This window comes from Oryza sativa, chromosome 5 (assembly GCF_034140825.1).
Source record: "Oryza sativa Japonica Group chromosome 5, ASM3414082v1".
Classification (NCBI taxonomy): Eukaryota; Viridiplantae; Streptophyta; class Magnoliopsida; order Poales; family Poaceae; genus Oryza; species Oryza sativa.
In genome coordinates this window covers 9,064,386-9,075,923 of record NC_089039.1, presented here as the reverse complement: position 1 = coordinate 9,075,923, position 11,538 = coordinate 9,064,386, and the positions used below count along the sequence as shown (strand labels likewise).

The 11,538-nt window shown below is 46.2% G+C and overlaps 1 protein-coding gene across 1 annotated transcript; it reads left to right on the top strand.

Moving 5' to 3' along the window:
- The first annotated feature begins 4,228 nt into the window (after positions 1–4,228).
- Positions 4,229–8,707, top strand: LOC107276938 (uncharacterized). Its single transcript, XM_066310989.1, has 4 exons — positions 4,229–5,547; positions 6,085–6,163; positions 6,905–7,043; positions 8,359–8,707. Exons 1-3 carry the CDS (start codon positions 4,311–4,313, stop codon positions 6,906–6,908), a joined length of 1,320 nt encoding a protein of 439 aa, XP_066167086.1. The 5' UTR covers positions 4,229–4,310; the 3' UTR covers positions 6,909–7,043; positions 8,359–8,707.
- The last annotated feature ends 2,831 nt before the right edge of the window (positions 8,708–11,538 follow it).

The window sequence follows — 11,538 nt, the reverse complement described above, 5'->3', positions numbered from 1 at the left end:
TTTACCTCTGCAGGTCATCAAACCCTAGTTAACTCGGTTTTGAGTGCTATGCCGATGCATCATCTTACAGTCCTTCATGCGCCAAAATGGGTCTTCAAAAGAATCGACCGTTTCAAAAGATCTTTTCTATGGAAGGGCGAAGACCCTGATCATTCAAATCCAAGTGATAGTCTAGTCAATTGGCAAACTGTTTGCAAACCGAAAAGCTTAGGAGGGTTAGGCCTACCGGATCTGGACAGGTTCTCTAGAGCACTCTGACTCCGCTGGCTCTGGTTCAAGTGGAAAGAATTTGATAAACCCTGGGTAGGCATGAATGTGCCTTGCGATGAGATGGACACAATACTCTTTCAAGCGGCAACGACAATAATGATTGGTGACGGAGCAAAAACTAGCTTCTGGCATGATAATTGGATCCAAAACCATTGTTTAAAAGATATTGTGCCTAGTTGTTTTAGCATGGCAAAGAGAAAGCAAAGAACAATTCAGATGGAAATGCGAGATAATAGATGGCTCACTTTCTTCAGACAATTCACTTCCGTGAAACAAATTCATGATTTGGTACAGCTTGGTGGATTACTCCAATTGGTTTCACTTTCCCAGGATCCTGACGACATCACCTGGAATTGGACCGAGTCTGGCGTCTACACAACAAAGAGTGCTTACCTTTTCCAGTTCGAAGGCTCATTTGCCACCAATGAGTTTGATTCTCTATGGAAATCCCCGACTGAACCAAAAATAAAATTCTTTGGTTGGCTAGTTCTCCATCAAAAAACTTTGACTGCCCAAAATCTGCTCCGTAGGCATTGGCCTTGCAATTGGATATGTTGCCTTTGTGGTTGTGTCTTCGAAGATACAAATCATTTGTTCAGTGACTGTGTGTTTGTCAGACAAGTGTGGACCCTAATTTGTCAATTCCAAAACTTGTCTTCGGTCGGAATAAATCCTGTCTTGGATGTGTCAACATGGTAGTCTGGAACCAAATTTGCAGGCTCTAAGAAGGATGTGCAGCTGGTCAGGGGAACTCTTCTAACTATCTGGTGGCATATTTGGTTGGAAAGAAATAGAAGAATTTTCCAAAAGTCTTCCTGTTCAGAGATTGAAGTAGCTTATTTTATCAAGCAAGCTATTGATATGCGCTGCTTGGCCTTTAAACCCCCATGAATTTTTTAGCTTTTCCTGCAGTTGTAATTCTCTTTCCATTCCTTGGCTTGTAACCTCTGAACCTCTGTGCTACTTTGTATTTTTTTCTCTTCTAATGTTAAATTCCGGCAGATCTCCTGCCGTCGTTCTCCTCCAAAAAAAAAAAACAATTGCTTGCATGCAGATCACCACTAACACATGCATGCATGCTAGCTGATCCACACTTCACGCCATGACTCTCACTTCACTTGACTTGGCCGCTCCTCCAAGGCAACGTGCACTAGCTGCATGTAATCACTTGCATGCAAGTCATAGCTATCACCGATCGAACTAATTCACACATATATTTATCAACTTACTCTCTCTCACATACACATGACTGAGTACAGCTCTACTACATGCACTCACACGACAAGAACACATAATCAACAAGATTAAACCCAACAATCACCTCCTAATCTTGTTGTTTTTATTTGAGCCCCTCCTCGTTGGTCATCACAACAAAGTTGGCTCATCATCCATGTCAATTGTAGCAACAACCTTTTTTCCTTGTAAAATTTGCCGTGGTACTTCTTCTTACCACTGTTGTTGCTGCTGGAGCCAACCCCACTCCTCCTCTCTCAGCAACCTTGGCCTCCCACTCAGCACGCGTTAGCCAAAAATCATAAATGGCCCATCAGCCATGAGCTACCATCCACTAATGGAAAAGGGATAAGTTTACTCTTGGTGTCTTATTTTGTCGCTGAGTCTGGAATTCGTCTCTAAACCACACAATACCAGATATAATGCGTCCCTCAACTTCCAAAATCGGTGCAAATAAGGTTTCCCAAGTCGGTTTGGACGGCGGGACGTGGTTCCTGCATGGCACTTAAAGTCAAAAAAAAACTATATGATCCACATGTTAATAGGACCCACGTCATCACCCCCATTTCTTTCCCCTCTTCTCTCCCTTCCTCCTCTCCGTCGTCGACGCACCCCCTCTCTTCGCCCTCTTCTATCCCTCCCTCGGCTGTGAGCCTAGGATCGCGGGGAGGAGCAGAGGCGGCCGGGCGAAGGAGGCGGGAGTGGGGAAGGCCACGCAGAGCTAGGCGCAATGGGAGCTCGACCATGGCCGTGCAAAGCGACACAGGAGCGGAGGAGGTTGGACGGCAATGAAACGGTGAGTAAAGAGGAAACCGAGTGGGGCAAGGCGAAGAGGAGGAGGCCCACAACGGCGAGGTGATGGTGGTCCAGCCCGGGTAGATCCCTCCGCGGACGTGAGAAGAAGAAGTGGAGTTCACTGGTGAGGTCGCCGTTGGGCTTTGGGCTCGGCCTTCCCCATGCTCCCCTACATCACCCATCCCCTCCCCGCTCACCAGCAGCCCAGTCAGAGTCGTCGCGCTTGGCGACTTCCTCCTATGTCTATCTTAGGAAGCAGCCCGCCCACAGCGGGAGGCCTGCTACGCCCATGCTATAGTCGTCCGCTGCAGCGTTTGGGCCGGGCATGGAGCTCATTGGTGACTTCCTCTGTGTGTTGCTCTGCCACCGGCCGACCTCAGCTCCATCATTCCTGTCTCTGCCGCGACGTCGCCTACCACTACATGGGAGAGAGTGTAAAGAAAGATAGGGAGGGAGAGAAAGAGGGTGCCAGGTGGGACCTGTATTTTTTTTTCACGCAATGACATGCAAAGCACCATGTAGACGCCACATGCAACAAAGACCAAGTTAAAGCACCACATAGGATAAAGAGAAAATTCCCTATATACCCCTGAAAATTTACTCAATCCCTTCAATACCCCTGAATTTGACATTATCCCTTATATACCCCTGAGTTTTCATTTTGATCTCCTCTATACCCATCTCCGTTAGTTGACCATTAGTTGACCGTTAAATATTTTAAAATGACTATATTACCCATATTATACATATGTGTGGTACCTACCCAATAAATTTTCATATGAAAAATAAACTTATACAAAATACAAGCAATATAATCATTTAATGCCCAACTTAAAAAATAAAACTTATTATTTTTTATTTTTTAAAAATTATGATTAAATCCATACATTAGTTTCACCAGAAAATTAAGAGCAAAAACTAAATGTTATTTAGGTTTAAATTTTTGGGAAGATATACGAAATTCATCAAATTTGATCTGAAATTTATTTAAAAATTTTAAATTTGTTTTCTAATTTGTGATAAACTAATTATATCCCCTTTGTTTTTTCACAACGAATCTTTTTTCACTAAATATTTGTTGAAAAGTAATTTTCAAATCTTATGCAGAACTTTTTTTTACAATAAATCTTTTTTTATTTTAATGAAATAATGTTTTATTTTCAAAAATTCATAACAAATATTTAGTAATTTATTCCTTATTGGTTTTCACAACTCAAATAATTTACACATAAAACATTTCTAGCTTTTAACAATATAACAAGGACAATAAAAGTAATTTCTACAATAACTAACGGTCAAACTAATGGTCAACTAACGGAATGGGTATATAAGGGATCCAAATAAAAACTCAGGGGTATATAAGAGATCAAACAAATTTCAGGGGCGTAGAAGGGATTGGGTGAAATTACATGGGCATATAGGGAATTGGCCCTAGGATAAAATCATTGTTCCAAACTGCCCAGGAACCTGATTTGTTCTGGTTTTGATAGTTGGCCTATGTTATGTCGCAAGTTTTGTTGCTAAGGGATGGTAATAAAATTCGACCTATAGTTGAGGGACATAAAATGGACCTTATTGTCTTACAGATTTCTTGTTACAATGGGCCTTGAGGTTTAGGGGAAATAGCCCATCGACGGTGGGCCACATAGCTAGAATTTTGGCGGGAAAACTAGTGACTGGGTGGCAACTGGTCGTCCAAAAATATCTCAATACGGTCTGACATGTGGACCCCCAAAAGAAGAAAAGCTCTGAGCACAGATGGGTGCACCAAGTCCACGTACACCGAGTGTCACGGGTTCACGACCCCCGCTGCAGAAGACCGGGCGCTCCGTGGAACGAGTCCACGCCCGCCCAGCTCCTTCCTTCTGCGCTACGGCTGTCAGAGCTCTACTACCTCCGTGAACCTGGCTCACCGTGAACCAGCAACCCATACCACCTCCTCGGCTTCTCCTCTCCGGCTTCTCGCTTCCCTTTCCCACAGTTCGCTTCGCCGGCCTCCTCCGCCGCGCAGAATGCGTCTCCCGCTCCGCCGCGCGCTCTCCCCCGCGGCAGTTCGGCGCGCCTTCTCCACGGCCGCCGCCTCGCGCCCTCAGTGGGCGATGATCCGCCAGGCGCCGCCGGTCAGATCTCCGTCGCCGCACGCGTCCCTCCTGCTCGCCGAGCCCCCGCGCGACTCCTACCTCCTCGTGCCGGACCACCTCATCGACCGGCGTCCGGGCCCCGACCCCAGCAGCGACATCCGGGGGATCCTAGGCGGCACGGTCCACGCCACGAGCGGCGACGGCGGCCTCCTCCTCGTCGTCTACATGGACTCCCACGCCCCGGCCCCCATCATCTCCAAGATCGTCACCGGCGCCTTTCCTGCTCGGCCTCGGGTCAGCGATCTCGCCGGCCTCGACTTGAGCGACCCAGACTTCATCCGTTTCGTCTGCAACCCCATCACCGGCGAGCTGTTCCGCCTCCCGGACATCGACGGCACCAAGAAGACCATGTTCCGCGGCTGCGACAACGCCGGCCTCCTCACCCGCTCCGCAGCCGGAGCCGGGCACGGCTCGCCTGACAGCTACGCCGTCGCCGTGCTCGGCGAGGACCGCAACGGCGGGACCTTCAACATGCGGCGGTTCCTCTCGCGAACCGGGAAGTGGGAGAAGCTAGTGGGCTTACCATCCCCGCTCCCGCTCACGCGGCGGATGGACATGTACACCGAGGCGGTGGCGTTCGCCGGACGGCTATGGTGGGCCGACCTGACTTGGGGCGTCGTCTCCGCCGACCCGTTCAGCGACTGGCCGGAGCTCCACTTCGTCGAGCTCCCGAGGAACAGTGTGTGGCCAGTGCCCAGCACAGATCTTGTACAAGAGCAGGCTATGCACCGGCGTCTGGGAATCAGCGAGGGGAGGCTGCGCTACGTCGAGGTGTCCCAGGAGGATCCTTTCGTGGTCAGCTCATTTGCCCTTGACGACGACGGCAGCGGCTGGACGCTGGAGCACGAGGTGGCGCTTGGTCGAATCTGCCAGGTGAAGGGAGGAGGCCCGAGGGACACCGCGCGGATTGCCGTCATTGACCCACTGAACGCAAGCGTCATGTATCTGATCGTTGGCAAACATGTTCTTGGTGTTGATATGGACATGGGGAAGGTGATGGGTTGTTCACTGGCAGATGAAACTGAAGGCCCTCCATATGCTATCACCTCTGTCCTTAAACCATGTGTGCTCCCACCATGGCTTTCATCAAGCAAAATCCCTGCTGCAGGTAATCATGATCTTCCACATATTCATGTCTTGTTTAAGATGATATGTGGTTAGGGATAGTAGAATTGTTAGATCTGTAGTACTTATTTTCCATGTTCTCTTATATTAAATTATGTGGTTAGTTAGGGGCTTGTGCTTAGGAGTTTGTTTTGTTCTATATATGGCTCATCTCGTATGACTGTTTAGAAACCTCGAACTCAAAAAGGGTGGACTAATTGTAGCTGTCTGTAATGTACATATTATAATATAGCATTTTGGTAGTCTTGGCAAATGATTGTGCTAAGCCACTAACCGATAGCCTATGAATATTAGCAGTGTAGTCATGAATAACGTCTTTGAATATTTCCTCAAAAACTAAAATTTCAGAATAGAATATTGGTATTAGTAAGCAAATCCACATTTCTGTTTTAAGTACATTTGTTATAAGAATGACATGCTCTTGGTGTCTAATAAACCTCAATAGATGCAATAATGTACAAAAATGTGAGCTTCTACTTTTCTTTTTCTGGCATAATTTTTCATGTCCTTTCAATTGAAGGAACTTTTTCACGCGACAATGGTGACGCCAAAAGCAAGACTTTATCAGACATATTGGTTCGTGCAGACAGCGACAAGAGGTGAAGAAAATTATTTACTTGTGTACTCTCCTTTGGTACTTATATAATTCACCATCTATTTCCTTATCAAACAGTTAAGAAACCATGTTAGCAAATACTAGTTAAGAAGTGCTAATTTTCTGTTGACCATGATAACCTTGTTTACAGTGAAATTGGCACTTCTGTTTTAAGCAAATGAACGATATTATCTGCGATCATGTAATATAACGTCAGAATTTAGATGGGGAAGCACCTTTGGTATGGTGGTGGAGTTGTGGATTGCACCCACCCGGTTCAAATTCTGGTGTTGTACGTTTGCATCCTTTGTTGATGTAGAGGCCAGACTTTATTTCTATTTTCTAAAAAATAAAAACTTTAGTGTCTTGACCTTGCTTCAGTTGTACATATTTGTAGTTGCCAGATGGTAGTTCTTACTCAATACAAAGTTTGCTTTCGTCCAGTAAATCTTATTTTGTAGTAAAACCTAAACAAATCTTATTCAGATTTCTAGTTGTCTTGTTATTGTCTATATTGCTTAGTATACCCTTCTTGATAAGTGATTATATCACAATAAAGAAACTGTATATAGAAAATCAACATTTAGTGTGTTTTAAGAGGAAAAAAAAAGGAAACGGGCATATAATACAATGTCATCATTCCTGTTTACTTGCTATAATTAATCAAGAAAATTTGCTTCTTCCTCCGCTCATTTTTCTTCATATGATCAATTAGATGTCATCTATCATCTCTGAAATTTAACAGTTGAAAATGTCCTTGGTGGACTAGGAAGCGCTATTTCATTTTCAGATAGGATATATTAGGATGTCAATGCTGCTGCAATCTTGAACTCTCGTTTTGGGGGAAATGTTGGCTGAAGACTGATGTTATGATCTTCACAATGGTATCACACAGAATTGTGCTTCACTTAATTGCTTCTGTTACGCTCATTTTTTAGTAGGATAACACAGTTCTGTTGGCAAGCGACCATAGTCAGGACTCAAGAACATAGATGAAGAGCATCATCATTTTTTGAGTCATGACAGAATAGTTTATAAGATGGATTTGTTTAGTTGATAATAGTTGAGCAACTGTTGCCTCTTCTGCAGTCTTAAGGGTAGAGGTAGACTACATCACTACACTAAAAATTATCACAATCATGTTCTACTCTTGAGTCTTGACCTTGCATCAGTGTGCAGATTATAGCTTTTTTTCTGAACAGCATTGCATGACTTACTTGTATACTCCAAATTAGGCTAATACAGGTACCAAATTACCAAGTATAAAAGCCTTAAAAGTGTTTGGTCTTGTCATCATTATGATTTATTTTCATCAAATAGATCATTATGATTATTGTCTCACATAATATTATGGACAACTAATTAAGAGCTTTCTATTTGTGACACATGATCTTGTTCTGATATTTTTCCTGGGATCAATAAATTTATAGAAAGTAATAAGCATATCATATTCATTGCTTTAAATAAAATACAAAGAGGTTATAGGGGACTATGGAGGTATTTCTGCTGGCTTGTGTGTATACAGTATACTGAACAAGCAGACATTATTAAGTGCACACTAGCACTGTATAAGAGCTTTCCCAGCATTGTTGTCATCATGCTGAGCAATTGTCATTCTTTAGTCCTAAAATATCATGAACTATCAGACTAAAATGAAGCTTGCTATTTCATAACAAGGATCATGGTGTAACCTTCTGCCGAATCAAGGGATGAATATCAAACAATAGATATGTACTGTAATACTCTGCTGAATCAGGACACCAATAAAACATAAAACACTACTCCCTCCGTACTCATAAAGGAAGTCATTTAGGACAATGTTTAAGTCAAACCTTGGGAATATAAATCGTAAATAACTCTCAAGTTGTTGAGTTTGAAAATGTAAAAATTATATGAATAGATTTGTCTTGAAAAATACTTTCATAAAAGTATACATATATCACTTTTTTCAATAAATATTTTTATAGAAACAAAAGTCAAAGTTGTGTTTTGGAGACCGTGTCACTGTCCTAAACGACTTCCTTTATGAGTATGGAGGGAGTATCTTTCAATTTTTGTGAGTAAAACGGACTACATGGATTGTCGTAGTTTCCTGTTTTCTTGCGTTTATATTGAACACTGTAAATTGTATTTTTGTATACCAGTAGTTCTCTTCATATAATTATTGACATGCATCCTAATGTTTTCTATTTGATCCAGGTTATGTAAAGACGAACTGACAGGTGTTTTAATAGAAAGCTAATGAATGGTAGCTTGGAGAAGTCTCGTTTTGGGTAACTTGGAGAATTATTTGAGTGTGTTGGCCCTCTCAGTTTACCTGCTGTCTTATTTTGTGAGAAACCGTTACTGTTTCATGTTTTCTTTTTTTGGTGGACGGTTTGTGTGGAGATTATGGATATCCCATATCTACACGGCGATGATATTTGGACTGAATATAGGATACCGAATATAGATAGAATATCTTATTTGTATCTCGGGTTTGTTTCTCAACTTGTACATCAAGGAAATACCTTGAGACTTAGTCGGTTACGACTGTATTTTATCTGTATCTGCATATTCCGTTAGGGATATAGATTATCTTTTGTAACACGGACTCCTTCCTATATATAAGGGGGGTCCGGTGCCTCTAGGGGCATGTGTTGATTCTCTCCAAATCATACAATCAATAAGATACTCGGCGGATTCATCCCCGGACAGGAGTAGGTTATTACTTCTTGAATAAGAAGGCCTGAACCTGTATAAATCTTTTGTCTCCAAACCCATTCACTTCTCCAGCTTGATAGCCACCCCCTTTTATTATTGCCGAAATCTAGTTTCGACAGTTGGCGCGCCAGGTAGGGGTCCGTCAAGCTTTTCGCCGATCAGTGCAATGGGTTCCGTCTCCGGCATCGACGACCTCGTCTTCCCACCCGGGCAGACGTTTCGGTTCGGCAGCCTCGACTTCGTCACCAACAACTTCGGCAAGATCTCTCTCCTTGACTCGGAGTCAGACCAGTCGGGAGAGAACCGGATTTCAGTCCCGTTTGGACTCCCAAACGCGGCTGAAAGTTACTTCAAGACCATCTCAATCGAGTTGGCTTCAAACCACTCGGGCGAGATCGCATCTTCTCCAATGTCACCAGATCAAGATGATGAGGCTTACCCACCGATCCTGATGAAGCTCCCCAACGATTTGGCGGCCGTCTCCATCACGACAGCGTCTCCATCCCGTAGGCCTAGGCGGAAGTCGGCTTCAACACCGATTTCGCCTAGCTTCAGGGAAGTCGGCGTCATCCTCCAACCACTCGGCACGGTTTCGACGGATCAGCTGGATGGCTACTACAGCTCTCCCACCGTCGACTCGCGTCCCACCGACATCGTAGAGTACGACGAGTTTAGCTCTCGCTACAACGACGCGGATCTCGACGACTTCGACGGAAGCCTAGATGACAACTACACCCCTCTCTACTTCGGCGTCTTCATGGCCGATAACGAGACGGAGGAGCAACGCCAAGCCCGGGAAACCGAAGCACGTCGCGAGACTGAGCGTCGCCGACTGGAGGAGGAGCGTCAAGCACAAGAACAAGAACGGCTACGGCGTGAGCAGCAGGAGCGTGAGCGAACCGCGAAGGAGGCTGAGGGCCGACGGCAGCGAGCCTTGGAAGCAGGCCGCCGAGCGCGTGATTTCATCGGCCAACAAGATGTTGAAGGGACACCGGTTTTCCGCACCCCTCAACAGAACGCGGTTGCCGCGATCACCCTCCTCAACACCCTCCTCAAGGAAAACGAGCTCAATCAATCTGATCACGTCGTCAACATCTTGAACCAGACAAAGACCATGATTGCGGCTTCGGTCCCAGTTAACTCCGAAAGCGTCCGCACGCCGACTGGCAGCCGACTCCCCCACTTCCGATCTCATGACTACCGTCGTCCAAGTCTCAGCATCACTGGCGCAGGATCCAATCGCAGGAGCAGGGGTCACGACGAGCGGTCCGTTCACTCGCCTCCCGACCATCATAGGGAGCGCCGAGTGGAACGGCCTCGCTCACCACCTCGTCGCCGCCCCGTCGATCTTCGCGACACAATCATACAGCGCCAAGCAGCTCGAGGCCATCATCATTCGCCGGACCGCCACGACGACGACCTTGATGGAGTAGCAGCCTTCACCGACGACCTGCGTCGAGTGGATTGGCCAGCCGGCTTCAAGCCGACTGGAATAGAGAAGTACGACGGCACCACCAACCCAGAATCATGGCTTACCGTCTACGGTCTCGCGATCCGCGCAGCAGGAGGAGATAGCAAGGCCATGGCGAACTATTTACCAGTAGCTTTAGCGGATTCCACCCGATCTTGGCTCCATGGATTGCCCCGTGGTACGATTGGATCTTGGGCCGAATTACGCGACCACTTCATCGCCAACTTCCAAGGCACCTTCGAGCGTCCCGGCACACAATTCGACCTCTACAACGTTGTTCAGAAGTCCGGAGAATCCCTTCGAGATTACATCCGGCGATTTTCTGAACAACGTAACAAGATCTCCGACATCACCGACGACGTTATCATCGCCGCATTCACCAAAGGGATTCGCCACGAAGAATTGGTCGGCAAGTTCGGGCGTAAACCTCCCAGGACAGTCAAACTTATGTTTGAAAAAGCCAACGAGTACGCCAAAGCCGAAGACGCCGTCACCGCATCAAAGCAGTCGGGTCCCAGTTGGAAGCCAAAAAAGGATACGCCGGCTACGGGAGGAGGTGGAAGTAACAATCATAAGGACCGCAAGCGTAAGCCTGAGGAACTTGTTGCAACCGCCATTCACTCTTCTCGACAGCGTTCGCGCGTCAACACGTTCGACAAGATCATGAACTCCCAATGCCCGCACCATCCTAACTCCAACCACGTGGCCAAAGACTGTTTCGTCTACAAGCAATTCGCGGAGCAATACACCAAGACTACACGGAAGAACTCCGACGAAGAACAAAGCACGTCGAGGAAGAAGGACGACGGCGACACCCCGGTAGGATTTCAAGACCACCGCAAGGAGCTCAACCATATCTTCGGCGGCCCCCTGGCTTATGAGTCTAAAAGGAAGCAAAAGTTGACCGAACGGGAGATCAATGCTGTTCAGCCTGACACGCCCCAATATCTTCGATGGTCAGAGATTGCAATCAAGTTTGACCGCTCGGATCATCCTGACCGAGTGGTCCACCCGGGGCGGTACCCCCTGGTACTAGACCCAGTGGTCCGTAATGTCAAGCTTCGCAGAACCCTCATCGACGGTGGCAGTGCACTCAATATCCTCTTCGCCAAGACCTTGGATGATATGCAGATTCCTCGCTCCGAGCTAAAACCAAGCAATGCGCCTTTTCACGGAGTAATTCCAGGATTATCCGCAACTCCACT